This window comes from Acipenser ruthenus, chromosome 23, assembly GCF_902713425.1.
Source record: "Acipenser ruthenus chromosome 23, fAciRut3.2 maternal haplotype, whole genome shotgun sequence".
Classification (NCBI taxonomy): domain Eukaryota; kingdom Metazoa; phylum Chordata; class Actinopteri; order Acipenseriformes; family Acipenseridae; genus Acipenser; species Acipenser ruthenus.
In genome coordinates, this window is record NC_081211.1 from 4,967,624 (window position 1) to 4,987,973 (window position 20,350).

Consider the following 20,350-nt stretch of genomic DNA (forward strand, 5'->3'; position numbering starts at 1 on the left):
CTAAAACACTAGGATTTCTAAGCCTTAATTACCTGAATGGCCTTATCCAATTACAGTGCGGCTATGCGTGCTTGCTATGGCTTGCTATGGCGTGCATAGTGCATCCATGAGATAGGTTCCATTTCTACAGCAGACCCTTGAGAGGGAGGTAGGAGCAGAACACTAGAGCTGTGATTCCCCGGTAATCAGTGACCCAGCACAGTCCTGCTCAGCACCCTTTTGCAAAGTAAGCATTGCATTCTCCAAGGGACAGTATAAACCTGCAGGGCTCAGAAAGGAAAGTTCTGTTCGGTGGCATTGGGCAGACAGAGGATTCCCAAAGGCCAGGTCTGTTTAACACCCGAGCCCTGCCTACAGAAGAAGCCTACAGAAGTTCAGATCCCCTGGTTGGTCCTCCAGCTGTGCCTCACCGTCCAGTGGAAGAAGGTGCTTTCTGAAATGGGACTATGTAAATTGTCTCGCTGCAAAAAAAAAGGTAACTGCGTGAAAAAAAAAAAAAAAAAAAGCTTTTCAATGTAAAGGGATCTGCATGGAGTTAGGTCTGGCGAGTCGGTCATTAGGTTTTATGGTGTGTTTTCTGTTTCTTTGCTCCGTTGTTTTTCCTCGTTTCTGGTCCAGGGGGAGGCTGAGCTCTGCCCGGGGGACTGGGAGGTGCTGGGTGAGGGTCTCCTGAGGCACAGGCGGTATGGCTAGTCGCGGGTTCAGGCACCGGCTTGAGGTCCCTCGGCGTGCGCTGGCCCGTCATGAACAGCGAGCGCGTAGCGGTCTCGAGAAGGTGTTTAGTGCCCTGCGCACACTGGAGAGGGAGGGGTACGGGGGGAGAGAACAGGATTCAAGAACAGACTAAGTTAGTTAAAGCATGTTTGCAACCTGCCATGCATAAAGTCCTATATAATAACTGTGATCGCGAGTGATCAGCTTCACGGAATACAAGCTGCCTATTAGCGTCAGGGTGCGCCAGTCAAAAGGAGCCCCCATCCTTTAGTTTGTTTTGTTCTCTATTCAATAGGAACCTTTTAGACTGCAATATTATGCTCTGGTTTACAATGAAATCAATATCATTACTGATCAGGCAATAATTAGGTGAATACTGAAGTTTAAAAATAGGTTCAATTAACATTAACATCATGGACTTTATGCCAGGCAGAATCAATTTTCAGGTATTAATTTCCCAATTCCTTTTACAAGGAATAAAGGAATCAATACATATACATTATATATATATATATATATATATATATATATATATATATATATATATATATATATATATAAACAGAAGCGCTTTTATTTTGAAAAAAAAACATGCTGTTAGTGACCTTTGCAATGATGTGCAGCCAGACTTTTTAGTCTAAAAGGATGTCCCTGTTTTACGTCACAGAAAAGACTTTAAAGTCGCTACTACCTTGCAAAATTTACTGTCCATTCGCCTAAAATCAACAATTCTAATTTTTATTATTAAAAGTGAAATAAAATAAAATAATATAAACATTTAAAAAAATAAAAGCAGGCCTTTTCTTAATGTTGTAATGGGCTGGGGCTACATGTATATCATATTCTTAGTGAAGGAGACAATAGAGTCATGCCCCATTAAGCCATGCACATGTCATACAATTAATAGCAAGACCATTGTAAAATATACATATGCGTTTGAAGGAAACGCCTTTTCTTTAATTGCTTTGTGGGGTTTTCATTGACTTTAATAGCAAGTAGCTTCAATGTGTTTTCCTTTCTCCTTTATTTAATGCTGTTGGGAATTCTTAATGCACACAGACTCACATGCGTTTTTTTAAATTTATTTTTGTTAATTTAGCTGCTCTTCAGTTCCAGTTTCCTGACTCGATCAGCCAGTGTCTTTATTGTAGTAAGTGACAGCGCCACCTAGTGACATGCCACTTTGGGTGAACAGGTGAACAGGTGAACTCCAATGCGAATGTAGGTGTCGCAGTTTCCTATATAAAACATTACGGTGAGCTTAGAGGATTTGTTTATTTAATTGTATTTTTTTTCCTCAAAGCTACTAATGAAATAAATGTACCGCTTGCTCTTTCCAGCTATTTCAACAAGGCACTTCTGCAATGTTCTTCAAGAGCCATTAACACCGATTTCTTACTGAGGAGCCGAGTTGGGTCAGAAAGTTTTACAAGAACTCTGACTCCCAGAATCCTCTTGCTGCTGCTTTTTCCAGTGGCGCGCGATTCAGTGTTCCTCCATGTGACTGCAGGGAGGCAGCAGAACTCAAACATCTGGAAGGAGCGATTAGTAATGGTGATGCTTATGAAGTACGAATAAATGCTATGAAAATACAGCCCAGTAGGTTCTTACAGGGCCATGAGATGAATGCATGTCACCTTTGCAGGGATATGGTATAAGTCGTCATTATATATCCCTTTTGATAATCAGTGCAGTTCTCCAAACAGCCATGTGAACCGCAGCTAGCTTTGTGGCACAGAACGTAACACACATAAGATACGCTGCTGAGTACATAGAGCTCAGAATCAACTTTCAATACGGAGGAAAATAATTAAACGTGAGCGAGAGAAACAGCAGGAAACAAGCAACACAGTCACTTAAAAACCAGAAAACACATTCACTAACCTGGGGGTCAATCTGATCAACAAATACACCGCTAAGAGAGAATTCACCAGTGCTTTAAATGCACACGATCCTGGCTGCGGTATACAGGTTAATGAAACTGACCTCTGTTAGAGTCTTCACAAAGACAGCAATGCTGACAGAAAGACAGATGGGCAACCTACTGTACAATGTATGCAAGCTGATGGATATGGATGTGTTAAAGGGTAAGTAGCCAGAGGCGGCGTCAATTCCTGTTTCTCCATTTCAATTCCATTATCAAGTTCCTTTTTTAAATCAATTCCAATGACTTCAAAGTAATAACTATTGTGATTGTTCAGCTGTTTTCATTTGAAGCCAATTTAATTGACTAACTATAACAGTGACTTCAATTTCAATAATCCGTTGCCACAGTGAGAAGCTACTTTTAACAAAATACTGCCAATTGCAATCTTGGGTCAGTGATGTGTTGGAATTGATTAGAAGGGAATGAAACTGATAATGGAATTGGAATTGAAAAACAGGAATTGACCCAACCCTGGAAGTAGCTACAAATACTATATAATTTACATTTCCCTTCTGTTTAATGGTGTTTGCAATCACCCCAGAGTGGGTTCTGTTGCTCCTGTATTTTTACTCATGTTGAGCTTCCTTTTTTATAAATGCACTTACGAAATCACCAGACAAGCTTAAAGTCAGGTAGCAGGCTTGCTTATGAGAACTGGAACGATTTGTTTTACAAAAAGAATTCCGATCCACTGTTTATGAAAGCATCATCAAACGCCTAAATACTACCAATGTTGCCATATCCATCTTGCTATATTTTAAAATGCAAAGTTACTGTAGTTAGCCTGCTGTTTAGCTTCAAAATGAAAGAACACAAGAGCCACAGACACTAATGATGATGATGGTTAGGATAATGCAGTGAAACGGTGCTCTTACCAGCTACCCTTTGACAGTTATACCAGTTAATCCAATAATGTCTACTATCCCCCATCATGCTGTGCAAGAAACAGCAAAATCCTGACAGCTCTCCTCCTAGGAAACACCACAAAACCCAGGCATTACCATCTCATTGCAGACAAGGATCCCACATGGAATTAGAGAGTTAATAATAACCTTTTAAACATTTCCTCATTAGCGGAACACCTTTCTCGCAGACCCCATTTTCCCTTTTCCAGCCTTTTGTTTTCACTTTGACTTTGGTAAATCCATTATCCTGTCTCCAGACTGTAGGTTCACCTCCTGGCAAAGTGAAAATAAAGGCTGGGAAACAAAATTAGACTTGCGATAAAGTTATATATCTTAGTTTTTCATTTTAAATTCTCCACAGTCTCTGTGGAGGTTGTGTGGTCCAGTGGTTAAAGAAACTGTCTTCTAACCAGAAGGTCCCGGGTTCAAATCCCAGCACAGCTTCTGACTGTGTGACCTTTAGCAAATGTTGTTGTAAGTGACTCTACAGCTGATGCATAGTTCACCCACCCTAGTCTCTGCAAGTCATCTTGGATAAAGCATTTTTAGTAACAGGATAGGACAAGAATCTAGATTGGAATATTGCCTACAAGTGACGCCAAGAATGAAATATTTACTATAGAAATTGTTTCACTTTAATCAGAACCAAGAGGGTTATTTTTTGCAGAAATAAACTTGTCTATTGTCACATTCTTGTATGAAATCCAATGTAAACCCAGCTGTGCAATGCTTCTCATTTTAAGATCGTTTTTCCTTCTTTGCATATAATGCGAGCACCATCTTAAAATGGCAGTGTTCAATATGTTGTTTAGCATTATGAGAGGTGATAAATGAGATGTTATTGTCCTAAAGTTCCTGTGGCAGAAGCCCTGCTGCTGTACATAGTGTGTGAGAATGTAAGGTTGGCAGGGATGGAGTTAAATCTATCCCTGCCAGCAATCACAGGTATGTTTTTTTGTTGTAATGTTAAAACTTTGTGGTGAAGGCTAATGCCCAGCCTACAAGTGTGTTATTCTTTGTTTGAACCTTTATTTTGGCCCTTGTGCCATGTTTTGTTTGTTCCTGTGTTAGGTGTTATTTTGTTTAATAAAGTGCACAATAGCGCTTTAAAACTGCAGCTTTGTGTCTCTGGGTCTATTTCCTGCCGGTAGCCAGCCTGGGCCAAGACGCTACCCTGTCACCCTTCCATGGTAAATATTTCATTTCTGGCCATCACTTGTAGGCAAAATTACCATCACAGAGACCCTCATCCTTTAAACTCACATGAGGAACTGTTTTCAGCTTGTCCCGTGCTTTGCCCTAGTTGTGGGAATTAGGAGTTGTGTATTCAAGTTGCTTGCAAAGGCTAACTGGAGAACCTTCCCCCCCTACTTGGATATGGGAAAGAGGTGTAATCTGTGCCTAGCCACCACTGACATGAAATTAACAGCCTTAAACATCACAGTTGGAGCAGAGAAACATCCTACTGGTAGAATTGAACACTCTGGCTCCACATTAACACCTCAGCGAGTCTCCATGCAGCCTCGGAGCGGGATCTCTGGTTTGACAGATACAGTTTACAGTTTCTTTTAGCTGGCCTTTCAGAGTTGCTTGCATGCTCCTTTAGCAGCTTACATTGTCACTCATGTGGAGGAGAATGCAGCAGTTCATACAGCAACACAAATACAATTAAAAAATAATCATTTTAAATGTGTGGCTGCTGGATTCACAGTCCTCGATCAGCACTAATCTTGGACTACTTAATATTTTTACAATTGGTAAACCTTATCCAAGATTAGTGATATACTGGTCTGTAAAACCATCCATAAAACTAAATAAACTAGTTTGGTAGACAAGTAATTTACTATTAACATTGACACTAATTTGTATCAAAATGGTTACCAAAGGAATGCAAAGCAACTCGGTATACCAGTATTATTATTATTCATTTCTTAGCAGACGCCCTTATCCAGGGCGACTTACAGTTGTTAGAAGATATCACATTATACATTATTTCACATTATACAGTTATCACATTATTTTTACATACAATTGCCCATTTATACAGTTGGGTTTTTACTGGAGCAATCTAGGTAAAGTACCTTGCTCAAGGGTACAACAGCAGTGTCCCCCACTGGGGATTGAACCCACAACCCTCCGGTCAAGAGTCCAGTGCCCTAACCACTACTCCACACTCCACATTTCACTCAAAACTACATATAAACACTGGCTTGTGTCAAACCCCTGAAAAAATGAGTTGATGAAATCCACATTGATGTAAAATTCTCCAATAAATTCCATCTGTGACTTATGTGAGGGAGGTATACTGTAGGCTGATGAAATCAACCGCTTTGTCAGCAGGCACATGAGTCACACGGTAAGACAGGGTTACTTATGCAGCGGGTCCATCGATTGTGCAGTATGTACTGCTCAAGCAAACACACACATTCAGTTCTTTAAGGGGAGATGTGAATCACGACAAGGTAACAGCACTGCCAACGTCAGTCACCTGCTGTCTGACTCACAGGGGCAAGGCGCAGACCACTACTAGGGAAAGACTCCGGGCAGACACCACACTGAAGATTTTTCAAACCTCGCCCTTCCCAGCATGTCGGCTCATGCGAAAGCTCTTTTTGGTCAGCAGCAATTTGGGAAAGGGGAAAATGTTCTTAAAAGACACAACTCTGCTTCTTCAATTAACCCATCAGTCCAGACTTCTGCGGAACTTTGTTTAAAACCTGCATTTGTTTTCCAACGCCCAGTTAACAGTATTATTAAATAATAATGTATGCATGATTACTATTATTATTAGTATCATTATTATAATATAGATACACTGTTTTAAGATTGGGTGAAAGGTAACAGCACTCTCAGATGTTTTAACTTTACCATGAATTCAAGATATTACATGTGCATGTCTGTGTGTGGCTGTACTCAATTTAATATAGACTATCTGGGGTGCACGTACAGTGTATATACAAACACAGCACTACATATTCATTTAACTTAACAGAAGTCACACAATGCAAACAAATAATAAAAGATCCTCAAGTTTAAAAATATTTTTTTTTATTTTTATATGAAAAATCTATAAATATACTCTACAAATAACAAATGAACAAAAATATACTTGTCATAAAAAAAAGTTTGTTATAGATCTTTCAAACACTACTTGATTATAAAAAAAAAAAACTAAAAAAAAACACAGCAGCACACTAACTGAAAAATGGCAAATAGAAATAAAGAATTATAAATGTGTTTATTAAAAGCTGCAGTGTTTTACATCGGATGTAAACTCCCCAGTTATTGCAAGTTGCTTCTTTTGTAATTAAGGAGTCTTTTTGTCACTCTGTAACCTTGTAAGCTGTGAAAGTCTTGAGGTTTGATTTGACTGTACTATACCCAGCCCGGGTGAGCCTGATATTAGAGCATTTTACAGCCCACGGGAACCACCCTGGACTGCATATTCACCGATCCCTGGTTATGCAACCCAGGTGGCTCTCCTGATGCTGTAATAAGCTCTAAATAATCCTGGTGTCTCATCCTGGCGAGTATGGTATATCAGCATATACCACACTATATGTGGACTGGCATTTCTTTTATGAGAAATAATACTTCTGGAGAAAACAGCTGAAAACACCTGCCTCCAACCACCCCACTGGAAGCAAGTCCTAAGAATGCATTTGAAGGCACTGTGGGGTTTAACCCTTTCAGTCCTGCCTTGCCTTAGTGCGGTATGTTAACATGTGCCATCAGAAACCAGGTTACAGCCTGACAGGACTGGAGAGTGGGAGTCAGGTGTAAAATACACAACAGCTTTGCATAAAGGAGAGATACAGTTCTTAAAGCTTCCCACTAACACTGCATGTAAACAGGGAAGCCAGCAGGATATTACAGTACATATAGTGTGAAAATGCAGTTTGAAGTCATCCGCATGTGTAACAGCTTTGGGTGTTTGTCCTTTTCCAAAATATGTAAAAGAGAGACATGTTCATTGAAAGATAAGTGTGTACATACTGTGCGATTGCACCCCCATTAAAGATTTCCTTGCATAATATACAGGGCGATTCACGATTTGAATTGTTTTTCTACTTAAAGGCTGGCATTATTGCACAACCCTCATGATAAAGAGGTGCTTCACATATATCATACTTCACGTACCCTCCAGTTTTCATGATATCCACTTTCTGAAATCACCATGTATATTGCACAATCTAGGTTTGTATTAGTCCACCTTTCAAATATTTCAGCAGGTTTCACTTTCATTTTGATTTTGCGACGCCTGCCAGTACATTGAAACACGTTTCAAATCTAAACCTGCAATAAATTAATTATTTGTTATTGTAATTAAGAGAAATCAGACAAAACATAAGAAATCAGAAATTTGCACTTATCCTTATCTTTCATTGAATTTAACAGCTCAAATAATTCAATTTTCTTTCTAAATGGCTCTTTAAAGCTAAATTTGCTTGCATGGGTAGGTAACACTGACACAAAGCAGTCCTGTCTTTGATTCTGACTTCTCATAAAAGGTGGCTGTTCACGTACCATTTCCCCACCAATACTTTAATGTAAACATGGAACGGAAGGCCCACTCCCTGAAGCTCATACATCTGCTTACAAAGAAAATGAATATGCAATTGAAATGACTAGTTTGAAATCTCTTAAATAAAAGAACACCGCTCTCCAATATAGCCCCAATCCCTGTGTTCCTCTGCTATCCAAGGCAATGTTAAAAAGATAGAGCCAGACACCCTTTGCTCAAGACAAGGCACCAGTTTAACAAAGAATGCTTCAGGTGAAAAGAGGTTGGTCATCTAGCTGGTGTCTCCAGTTCTGCTACAAACACAGAAGTGTTAAGGGAAAACTGTGGTATGCTGGCAACGTTATATTGAACCAACATAACAAAGTCAGAGTTTGTGTGATCAACAAAACCTGTGGCGCTCTCTCTCACACAAACCTCCCAGTAACAGGACTGCTGTTGGAGGCCCATCTTCCTTTCACAGTTAAAACTTCTCTATTTCTGTTTGTTCCTCATAGTCCAAACATCTTGTTTCAAGGTGTTAAGAACTGTAAAATAGTTCATTGTTTTTGTTTCACTTCTAGAGGAAAAAAAACACATTGCGCTATTTCAAATCACCACTTTTTCGAAATGATGACCTAGGTGCACTGCATGTAAACTGTGACATGCAGAAGGACAGGTTCCTCCGTATTTCCCCAGATTCAGATACGATCACTAACTTGTCCTAAAGAATGTCCTGACCAAGTGTCACCCCGAGTGGTTCTCTAAATACATGTAAAAGTCTAGCATGACATCACTCAATACCTGAACGCTCGCAGGCAGACGGACTACACTGGTGCTGCACTACAAAGGCTGTTCATTGAATGTCATTTGTAACGCCCCAATAGTTCCAAAGTCACATGGCGGCAAGCAGACAATGTGGTTCACAAAGGCAAATCTATTGCAGAACATACATCTGGTAAAAGACATGAAGGAACTGTCAGCGTAAAAAGGAACAATATTGTGGGACATTACATGCAAGTGACTTTTTTTTTTAGCATTGCGGTTTTGTAACTTTAACTGTTTGTTCGTGGTTCAAATTTTGCACAAGCAAAATGCATTGTAAATGTGTCAAAGTTCAAACTGAACACATCCCAAACATAAAAGCAGACAAATGACAAGCAACTGCCATGGTGTCCTATTCACGATGCACTTCCCCATTGCTGTAGAAGGAAAAGCATGGTGTTAATGTTACACTGAAGGTACATGCAGACGCTAGGAAATTAACCTCTACCTCTTCAAACACTGAGCTAAATGCATTGAGAATCTACCCCCCAATTTAACTCCTTAAAGACGGCTGAAATCACACACACACAGTAGGACCAGGATTTGTTTCACTTAAGCTGTTAAAATTACAGTAAGAGATGTAAAATGTAGTGTATTGTAAACTTTAAAATATTGCACATGGATTGTTTGTGTGTGTGATCCCAGATGTGAAGGGGTTATTTAACTACTGCAGATTTCAACATAATTAATGTTTGAAAAACATGACAAAGCTACAGCTATAGAGAAAAATCCCTGACTTATGGAAACTTTTGTATACTATGATTGAATCAAGCTCAAATCAAAGGGTTTCTAATTCATGAAAAGAAGCTTAAACTCTGTATCATTGACAGGACATTGACTGGAGTTATTGATCATCGATTTATAGTAACTGCAAATTCACCGTCACTGTCAGCTAGCTTCCTTATCCCATACTCTTTGCAAAGAAGCTGCCCAACACAGAGCAGTCACAGAACTGGAATGCCGGCAGTCCAAGGGAAGATTTGTAATACATCTTTCAGTAGAATAGAAAAATAATTACCATATTAGCTGCCATAATAAAAGGCAGCACAAGCAATCAGTCTTTAGAGGCCATACTGGTTATAAAAAAATCATTTCAACTGCAATAACATACATTTATAAAAATTGTATACAAAAGATTCATGGACTTTCCTCAGATCTCAAAGTATCACAATTTTGTACAGTACGTAGAACCAGATCTTCAATTACACGTTTTTTCAGGACAAAAAGGTGAAACCCTGTTTGTCACCCCTTACATTAAAAAGGTGCACTTCTGTTTGAGCATATAAAAAGGTCTCAAATTCAAGACTACTTTTCAGACGTCATCTAAAAGCCCAGTTTGTTACTGTGCACTCAAATTAACCTGGTGCAATACTAATCACTGGCGCAAGTCATGTAGGTAGGGTAGCGTAGCAGGAACTAGCTGGCCTCTAACTGCACTTACAACATGGGTCTATTCTAGGATCGTTAACCTCAAGGCTTCTGGCTGTGGAGCTGTTTGCAACAGTAATTCAATTGCTTAACTCAAAAGATTAAGTTTTGAAAGTGTACCTTTGTGTCACAGGGATAACTGGAAAATGTTGGAATGCGAAATTAACATGCAACAGCTTTACGATACAGGGCAGTGAACTCGAAATCCCAAAAGGCTTGAAAATCTCCAGCAACTGACCAGGGATAATTCAGCATACTGTTTTTCAATAGTTCTTCATTGTCATCATTGTGTGCTGTCTATGACTCCAGGTATAGAAGACATCTGGATAGTACTGGAATAGGATAGTGCACCTTTTAAAACACGACAGGGCTATTGACATTTTCACAAATGAAGAGCCCTTCCTCTCTTTTCCCCTGAAAAGGGAATGCAAAGGACAGAGCTGAAACAGGCAGGTAGGAAGCGAGGGCCAGGCAGAGACAAGCACTACACTATCTCACATGACCACTAGGGTGCGCCTCCTACCATGCTGGTGTCATTTTTTCCCATGATGGAGGCAGGATGAGGATGAGGAGGAGCGACACTGCCCACCTCGACGAAACCTCTTCTGTCGATCAAACTGCAAGAAAGAAAAATCTATACTTTATTTACAGTCAAATTTGTTATAACCACTCAAGGTACCAAGGTTGGGATCAATTCCCAATTCCTTTTAATCCATTTCAATTCCTTTTACAACTTATTGAGCAAACATATACAACTTGTGAAGCACGTTCAATTAGACAATGACCTGTGTGGTTGACAAATGGCACATGTGTTTGATAAGTTGTGTCTATGTTTGCTCAATAAATGTCGTAAAAGGAATTGACCCCAACCCTGCAAGGTACAAGTGGTACCTGTATAATACATCAATATCAAAGCTTATTTCAGCTGATAGGACTCTTTACTGCTGAACTGGGCAAGAATGAAGCTTGTATGGAAGGAAGCAAGCCTTTAGAGTAGACTCTGCCTATAGGAATCAATGATCTCATTACACCTGGTAATCAGACCCTGGTCATGTTACTGTAGTATATAAAGTATTCTTCATATGTACTGGAAATGGCCCCACCTCTCCCAGGTTTACCCACCTTGGTGGCATGGGTCCACAGAGCACTGCACAGCAGTTTGTGAAGACATTGCTGTAGCTGTAGGGGTTACCCGATTCCTCCACACCTCGTTTACTGGACCAGGAGCCTTTAATCTGGGATTCAACACAGACAGAAAACTACATCAGCAACAAACTAACTGCAAAATAATGAACCATTCCAAATCCTGATCTATGATTTAGACTACATTTCCGCTATAGATTGTAGAGGAATTGTGTGAAGCCTTTTTATACTGCCACAACCCTGTAGCTTCACTCACTGCATAGCACGTAGAAGAACCCACTCAAAGTCCATGTGCAGCAAAGGGAGTTTATACATTTAGTTAAAAAAATTAGGCTGCAGTAATTAAGAATATACTAACACTATTATATATACTTTATTCTAAATAACCAAGCAATCACAGGTACAAATACAGAAACATACTACCACAAAGTGGCTCAAAATACATGAATAATGATCAAGCAAGGACAAATCAATGTGTAATTGAACTGTAATCGATCAGTTATGTGGTATAATTACAATTCCGCAGGTGTCAAAGTTCCATTACAATTACATTGCCATTGCAGTTACACTGGTAATCGACCCCAACTTTGGGTTCAAAACGACGCAGTGGGATACTTACATCTTCATTTGTGGTCATGTTAGAGGCAACAAGATAGGTGTGGAACCCTGAGAGGCCAAGGATAGACCATACTGAGAAAAAACACACCACCAGCTCCACAACAGTGGAAGAGGAGTCAAGGAGCCAACGTGTCATTACAACGAAGATACAGCCCAGGTCAGGGTCCATTCCAGTTCCTTTTTAAAATCAACTCCCAATTCCATTTCCTTCCAAGGCACTGGAATCGATATTTTAAAGACATAATTATTACTGCGATTGTTCAACAGCTTTCATTTGAAGCCAATTGAATTGACTAACAGTGACTTCAATTTAAGTAATGTGTGAAGCTCATTTCAACAGAATACTGCCAATTGTAATTTTGATAAATGAGGTGTTGGGATTGATAAAAAAGGGGAATTTGATTTTAAAAAGGAATTGAAAAACCATGAATTCACCCCGACCCTGGAAACAACACTGCAGTCAGAAAACAATGTAAACACTGCATCAGCACAGCTGAACTTTGAAAACAGATTACTTTCACTTACTGTCTTAGGATGAATGTTACTGGCGTCCTCTCTGCCAACACAGCAAGGATAACATGAGCTTCCACATACACCATCAGCATACCTCAAACTTCCCTGGAGGGATACCCATCGAGCCACCCAATGCTTGACCTTAAAAGCGCAACTTGATCGGGGGTCATAAATACCTCTTAAGTGTATTCTTCTTCTCATTCAGAATCGCTTTGCATTTAATTTCCTGTTTCAGTCATACCACCCTGGTGACATTTTAAAAGTGGCCTCTCAAACATTTGTTCTCTCCAAGTACAGCTGCTACACCCGAGTGTACCCCTCAACCCGTTCCCTGCGACACTGCCTCCAGTGGATGTGAGAAACAACACATTTGCTTCACGTGGCATTTCTTACATTCACTGCGAAACACTGTCGCATCAAATATAGAGATTAGATGTGTTTCTACATCGAGTCCTGAGGTGCTATAAACTTCAGAGTTTTAAAGTCAACAGGATCCAATGCCTAAAACAAAATTACATACAAATGAGTATCTAAAACGAGAAGAATGCAAGTTAAGATCAATGGGATATTTCATACCAATGTGTGCTTCCACGTCCCATTCATCACAAAAATAAAATGTAAAATGAACAAACATAATAAGAAACAGCAATACAGTCTCATGGGCAGCTCTGTACTGTTAGAACTCTGATCATCTTGTGAAAGGATATCTCGCTGGACTGTCCTGAAGCGCTTGAATAACCCCGTTACTCTGCGAGCCTAGAAATAATAAAAAAAAAAAAACAACGCTCTGATCAATGTAAATCAGCAGCAGATCTCCAAGAGATACGGCAAAACTCAAAACAACTCATCCTCAAAACTCTATTAAATAATTGGTTCAACAATGCAATTGAAGACGACAGGAATCCACCATTGGATGGTTGTCTTTGCTTTTAAACCAGAGGCTCCTTCCCTGAAATTTGTCAACAAATGATCTATTTGTCTTTAAAATGCGTAGTTGTTTGTAGGCATTCTGTTGCATGTAAAGGAATAGACACTGGCAATGGGACAGGACACAGAGAGAGGGTGCATGTTAATGCACTGGTTAACAGCAGATACTTTATTAACCATGTGCTGGCACCACAATGCACTCAGTGAAGATGTACAGTACATTACTTACGTAGCGTGAGGTGCGTTATCACACAGCCAAAGATGAATGCGGTCAAAAACGACAGCGACAGAATGAAGGTATAAAAAAATCTGTAGTTTCGTCTTCCAACACAGTTCCCAACCCATGGACAGTGATGGTCAAAGCGTTCTGTGGGGTTTTAAAAAATGAAGTAAGTTGCTTTTAAAATGCTGAAATAAAAGCAATGCAATATATATTTTTTAAAAACAGAAGCAGGAACAGAAGAAAAGGAGCAACACCCATGCATCTTATCTCACAATTAAGTTGAAGTAAAACTTCAGCATTGATGGATGACTTTGCAATGAATTAGAGCTTCTTCAAGATCAAACCTTATCTTATACCCCTATCCAATTTCAGATCGTTTGGGGTCCAGAGGGGCTTCAGTTAGTCCGAGCGCACACAGAGATGCACCTTACCTACACAGTTGTCACAGAGGCTGCAGTGCGAGGTTCTAGGTGGTCTGAACATTTTACAGGTGAAGCAGTATTTTAACTTCACAACTTGGTCGTTGATCATGACTTCCTTCGTTCTCGGAGGAGGACGGTAAGTAGAAGAACCTGAGCTATCTGAGAAAGAAAAATTAATTAATTAATAAAACAGACATGGATAGTGCATTTTTATTTCAGTACATTATCCACATATAATGGCCTGAATTAGGGCAATATACTATGTTTAGAATTTCTTTAACATGGTTGTGCGCCAGCTCTGTAAAACATAAGCAAGTGCTGTTTCAGACGCGAGTTTAGATCAACCCTAATTACAATCAATTCAAGCCCTGCCTGGTGCCACACTGACAGCTGCTTGATGACGTATGCCGCAAAGGCTAAAGACCATGTGGAAGTCATCTCAAATTTACTACAAACAGGGCATCTATAGCAATTACTAAGGACTGACATGCTGCCTCTTACTTTGTTTGACATGAAATGACCCCTGTAGTATGACTTAGAGACAAAGTTTGATTGAATTTGGGCAAGCGGTTCTGAACAGTCATGCTAATCAGTACTCATGCAAAAGGAGGTCAATGTGATCTATATTTTATATGCCTCGAGATCTTGCAATTCATTACAGTAGATGATCTGTTCTCAATCAAAAAAATGCCTGTTGTATGACTGTTGTTTTTTTCAACATGATCAGTCTTGCATAAAGCACCAGCTGACACCTGCAATCTGCTGTTCAAGAACAGTTTAAAAAAAATATATACATTTTACTTGTAACCCGTTATGCATACAAAGTATTGTTCAGCCAGTCGTAAATGTAAATATTATTTGACTTGAAATTCACAATACTGCAGATGGTGTCACAGTATGAGCACATATTTGCACAGTTATTTAAAAAGCCTGCATTACTACTGGGTATCTCTGCATTATATTTAGCAGTCTATGTAAAACTGGTCCTGCCTTTTTAAAAATAGGAATGGTTACGAGCCAAGGGAGCTGGGGGCATTTTATAACACATATAGATATAAAATGTTCAGACAGATGAAACGCAGAAAAACCTTCGCAGCGGTGCATTATTTACCAATGTGTTTCTCCACATCTGCCGCCTCGTCCGGTGTGGCTCTGGGCAGTATCCCAGGATCACTGAAGCTGGTCTGCAGCAAGGAGATCACTACAAAGAAGAAGAGGACCGCGCCAATCACAGGGATGGTCCTCGTCAAGTGCTCCACCAGAAACGGACAGCTGAGGAAACAGAGACAGCACAGCGTGAAGCCGGGACACGGAGATCACGCTCTGCAGCAGCAGCAGCAGCAGCAGACATCAACAGAAACCTTTTAACCAGACATGCCGGGATCAGATCTTCTAAAAGTTCGCTATCAGTGATGGAAATTAGACTACCCATTGCATAGCAGTGATTCATTATGGTTTTATTAGGTGTTTAATAAAACACACCAGAGCTTGTTACCTATGCACTGTGGCTGATCAAGCCCATAGTATGAAACTGCTATACATACGAGTCTTATTTCCCTCCCTGCATTAAGTTTTCTAAAAACTCAGGACATCTACACAGCTTAACAGCTGGAAACTTGTCCGAATTAGATCAATTGGCCAGGTTTTCATGTCTCTTGGCAGATCCAGTGACCAGTATAAATGCCTTTTCTTTTTGCCTAGGTCAGTGTGCAAAAATGTTGTACAATATGGATCACCAACAATTCTTTACATGTTTATTTTAAACAAATTGCTGGGAGAAACTTGAAGATAATATGTTTACAAGCAGGATCACAAGAGGTTGCAGTGTTGCTGTTATTCCGTGACAGTACAGGTTAAACCTGAATTTAATAAGTAAAGCTGGAGCCACACCTGAGTGATCATTTGCACAACCAAATCGCTCTGCCTGCAACTGCTTTGACCACACCCGCGCAACTAGTTGCAAAACAAGTTTCCTGCATTTAGAAGTCTGTGTTTTTTATTTTTTTACTCAGGCAATGACAATGACTCTGCTGGTGCTGTCAGTTCTTTCTGTCATTATCTTTAGTAAACGATGGCTTAACTAATTACAGACGAAGAACTGGCTGTTATAGTCATCTCATCTATAGTTATTTTAAATGCCATATTAAAAGCAGAAGCGAAGCCATGTAAATGCTGGACAAGACCTTGGTTGAGGCGTCGTCAGAAACACAGGGCTTACAGCGGACACATTTTTAAATATACCGCCTCTACCACAGGAAAGTAAACCACTCAGGAGATTGTACCAACCAACTGGTTGCAGAATCATCCACATATAAGTGATTCTGTTGCACGCAACCAAGTTGTGCAACTGATCACTCAGGTTTGGACTCGGCTTAAGCAAAACACAGCGTTATACATCCCCATGTGTTGCTACAACTGTTTAAATAACGTACTTGTAATTTTTCTTTTCATTGTTAATCCTGAACTTTTACACTTAACTTTAACGTCCGTTTCAAAGCTCTTTTCAAAATGTCCGCTTTAGTGCACTGGGGTTTGAGATCTGTTCTCTAAATCACTGGAGGAAGAGCGATAAAAATAAAGCAGAACAAGAAGTGCTCTGGCTTTTCTGTTCCGTACCACATCATGGACAGTTATTGCTGTGTTACCTGTTTGACAATGTGGGCAACAATCAGTGCACTAGAGCAGACATTTTGAAAAGAGCTTTGAAACAGACTTTAAAGTTATAGGTGTAAAAAGGTGTCAGGATGTTAACAATGAAAAGAAAACAGGTATGTTATTTAAACAGTTGTAGCAACACGTGGGGACGTATAACGCTACATTTATCGGAATCCTGCTACTTGCTCTTTAAGAACACCTCTTGCAACATTCCATCTGTCCTAAAAGACTAGCTGCCTTCAGAAATAAAAAAAAAGCATTCAAAATGACTCATTTTAAACCCTTAACTACTAATAGCCCACAAGAACCGTGCTGTACAATTTAAAATGAACTAAAAGCTTAAATGTTGTAATCACGGTAACAGATCTAAGGTCTACAGCAATTTGTATACCGTAGCTGTCTTCACACAGTGGGTGTGTGACTCAGAAGAGGGTTGAGTCATCGCACTCAAGAACAGAATTCAGAGACTGCTCAATATAGCCCTGAAACAACCGACAGGATGAAGAGTCAGCAGTGGGGGATTAGGAAAGAAATCATCAATGCATCTTTACTTCAGACTATTACAAATGATATTGGAAGAGGAATCCCATCTCGACAGTCTGCCTCATTAACCATCCTTTACCTTGTTTGACTAAAAAGTTTCATATGAAGGAAAGTGTTCTCCATGGTTTGGCAGTTTCCTGTTCTAAATAAAACATGCCCTCATCTTTAAGCCCAACAATAGCACCAGTTTTATAACAGCAGTGATTGGCGTACCACATTTCTAATGGCAATAAGGTAAAGACAGCTGGAGCTGACCACCAAGAGCCTTGGAGAAGAAACTACATTGCAGGTTCAGTTGGGCTTCTTGACCTTGTTGTTACAGTTAATGACTAAACACAGGAAGTTAGCAAGGGTGGAACCTTGAGACATTTCCTCTTTCTAATCCAGGGTGGTCTTGTGTAACCAAGGACCAATAAGCATGTCCCCTGAGAAACGCACGGGGCCTATTACATGTGGGAGAGCGCAGCTGATAGTAAATCTCAACAGGGTTCTGAACAAAGCTGTCACTTTGGTGCCAGGACATGATCGAAAAAATAAAAAGGTGGTCTGGTAAAAGATAGTCAAAATGGAATGAAACTAACACGTTCAACAAAGAAATACTGAATCTGTGCTTTAGCTTAATCTGGAAAAGCATATCTATTTTATTTTTTGTCAGTTTTGCTGCTATTTAGTCAGCTTTTAGGTCATCTTAATTAAATAAGGCTGCAGTCTAAAATGTTAACATTTTAAAAAGCATATATATGAAGTTTGATTTTGACAGCTTTCTAGGATGCTGTTGATGGGTTATTAAATCTTTAGCAGCTCCATGAATGCATGGATGGAAATATGACTCCCATTGCATAGCAGTTTGATCACACGTTTTGAGTTTTGAGTTTAAGAAGACACACCTGAGCTTGTTACCTATCCATTGTGGCTAATCAAACCTAAAACGGGCAGAACTGCTATGCAATAGGAGTCTTACCTCCATCCCTGCAATGCCAGACTTAATTTAATTTATCAAAACCAAAAAAATTACCTTAACTAACTCTGTTGTTAAACACACAACTTAAAAAATAAATATATATTTTTGCAATACTGCCAGGTACTGTGTAGTGGTTTTGTGTAACAAAATGTACGTTTACTTGAAACCCAAACTCAATCCTAACCCAGACCTCTGAAAGCAAAATGCCATCAGCTCACTGTGTCACCTACCCTCAAAAAACCATTTCTGTTCAGTGATAATAACACGGGTAAGAATAAATGGTAAAATAAAACACTGATATTGTGATATTGCTATTGCAGTTTAACTTGTGTAAAATGATATATACACTATTTTAACTGATGTAATACTTGCTGTCTATTCACTTGGTAGCTTGTTAAATCATAAATACGTGTTAAACGTACTGGAATTGTTAACTGTTTGCTGGAACCCTGTGCGAGTAATGCCATGACGACTCATTTGCCAACACAAGGATTTAGAAACTGAATAGGTGCGGCCCGTGTCATTTAATATTCACTCTATGTATAATTTAAACTTACTCGAAAGTGAAGAAGAGGCCACTGGTGATGAGAATAAGGCCCAGAGTCAGCGGCAGCACGCCATTCTGTCGAGCTACGATGATTCTTCCATCGCAGTAAAAACGGTTTCTTCCCGGGAAGACTTCCCATTTCCTCCGAGGCCGCCGGGTTTTCTTCTCGGACCCGGGTTCGGGTTCGGGTTCGGGTGCGGCGAGCGGAGCGGGTGTTGGAAGAGCCTGCGGATCGATCTGCTGGTATTCACAATCTTTCATTGTCTTTACAGTAATCAAGGTAAGATTAAGATTGAAGCAGCGTGGGAATGACAGTGATAGTATTAAAGCGATTTATGTTTTATAGGGATGCTCCCAGAGAGACAGTGGGAGGGAGAAAAGAAAAAAAAACTAAATCAGTTGGCATGGGGGTGAGTTTATTACAGCTGAAGGCTTGTGCGTGGTTTAAAATCTGTACGTTGTATAATATTGCTAGAAAAAACAAAATCCGTCCCTGATCTAATACACGCCTGGGAAGAGAGAGGCTAGAATTTTCACACCTCAGTGTTAAATAAAAACACAGATTAACACCTATACGCAAACCATTGCAAAGCCCTGGAAAACAGACACAACGTACACCCCTCTGCTTTCAACAAACAGCTATAAAAATACAAAAAATACTAAAAGCACAGGTGTTTTGTTTCTGTCGTTATTATTCAATTATGACAAACGTTTCAATTTTCATTAGAAGCTGCCTTTTGCATGTGTACCAAGCATAACTGACCAGCAGTACAGACCTGACACACGTTAAGACTAGTGACTTCAAAACGATTTAGAAGACTACTCATTGCTGTTCATATTTACAAATTCGAGGTTTCTAAAACGCTATGCTTTTGTCTTGCACTGAGCTATGGCTGGGTTTCAGAAGCCAACAACCTCTTCAAAACGCCGGTTTTGTGCAATTGTTCAGTGTGTTGTTTTCCTTCCTTAGACACATCTTTGAAAGTGCAGTTGTTCACTTTTAGCGTTGTGTATTCGCCGGTTACAGGATGTATTTCTCAGGGACCGCGTCGATACCGCAGCGCCCAATCCGCGGTGTTTCCTGACAGACCCGGCCGCTACAGATGCTCATTTCCCGGGGTATCTTTTTATCGTGCGCTGGCAGGCTCTCCTTTGTCTCCGGCGTGCCTGTTTAATGTTTGTCTTATGCTTTGTTTCCCGGTGTAATCTCACTTCGACCAACCCCTAGTTTGTTGGCTATCCCCCTGCTTCTTTCCGATAGGATGGACACCAGGCGTTTCTAGTAGTGTCTCTCTTCGCTCGGTTACTTAGATCGTGTTATTTACGACACTTCCACGTCTTTCCTTACGACTAGGCAGATCTGTTGCTAAGCGATACAGTCTCGCGGTGCTTCGTTATAGTAAATCACTCATCGATTACACGTTTATAACTGTTAAAATTTATGTTCTATATATAATAATATTTCATATTAACATATTTACCATACATAGCAAATGTA

The 20,350-nt window shown here is 39.9% G+C and overlaps 1 protein-coding gene across 2 annotated transcripts; it reads right to left on the bottom strand.

The window, feature by feature from the left end:
- Window positions 1-486: 486 nt before the first annotated feature.
- Window positions 487-20,252, bottom strand: LOC117413249 (palmitoyltransferase ZDHHC18-B-like). 2 transcript variants are annotated; one of them, XR_009308276.1, is made up of 10 exons: window positions 18,863-20,251; window positions 15,258-15,418; window positions 14,156-14,305; window positions 13,731-13,868; window positions 13,282-13,330; window positions 12,063-12,165; window positions 11,423-11,535; window positions 10,824-10,917; window positions 3,517-3,612; window positions 662-796 (listed from the first exon to the last, which is right to left on the bottom strand). XR_009308276.1 is itself a non-coding variant. In XM_058997545.1 (9 exons), exons 1-9 carry the CDS (start codon window positions 19,111-19,113, stop codon window positions 557-559), a joined length of 1,299 nt encoding a protein of 432 aa, XP_058853528.1. In that variant the 5' UTR covers window positions 19,114-20,252; the 3' UTR covers window positions 487-556. The 2 variants fall into 2 exon arrangements, 1 of the variants encoding a protein (XP_058853528.1); XM_058997545.1 differs by lacking the exon at window positions 3,517-3,612 and having other exon boundaries at window positions 487-796; window positions 18,863-20,252.
- Between the last annotated feature and the right edge of the window lie 98 nt (window positions 20,253-20,350).

Coding starts and splice junctions, on each gene's coding strand:
- LOC117413249 (XM_058997545.1), bottom strand. CDS start 19,113: ATGAAAGATTGTGAATACCAGCAGATCGATCCGCAGGCTCTTCCAACA. Junction 13,869..14,155: donor CCTCTGTGACAACTGTGTAG/GTAAGGTGCATC, acceptor AAAACCCCACAG/AACGCTTTGACCATCACTGT. Junction 10,918..11,422: donor TGTGGACCCATGCCACCAAG/GTGGGTAAACCT, acceptor TCTTTCTTGCAG/TTTGATCGACAGAAGAGGTT.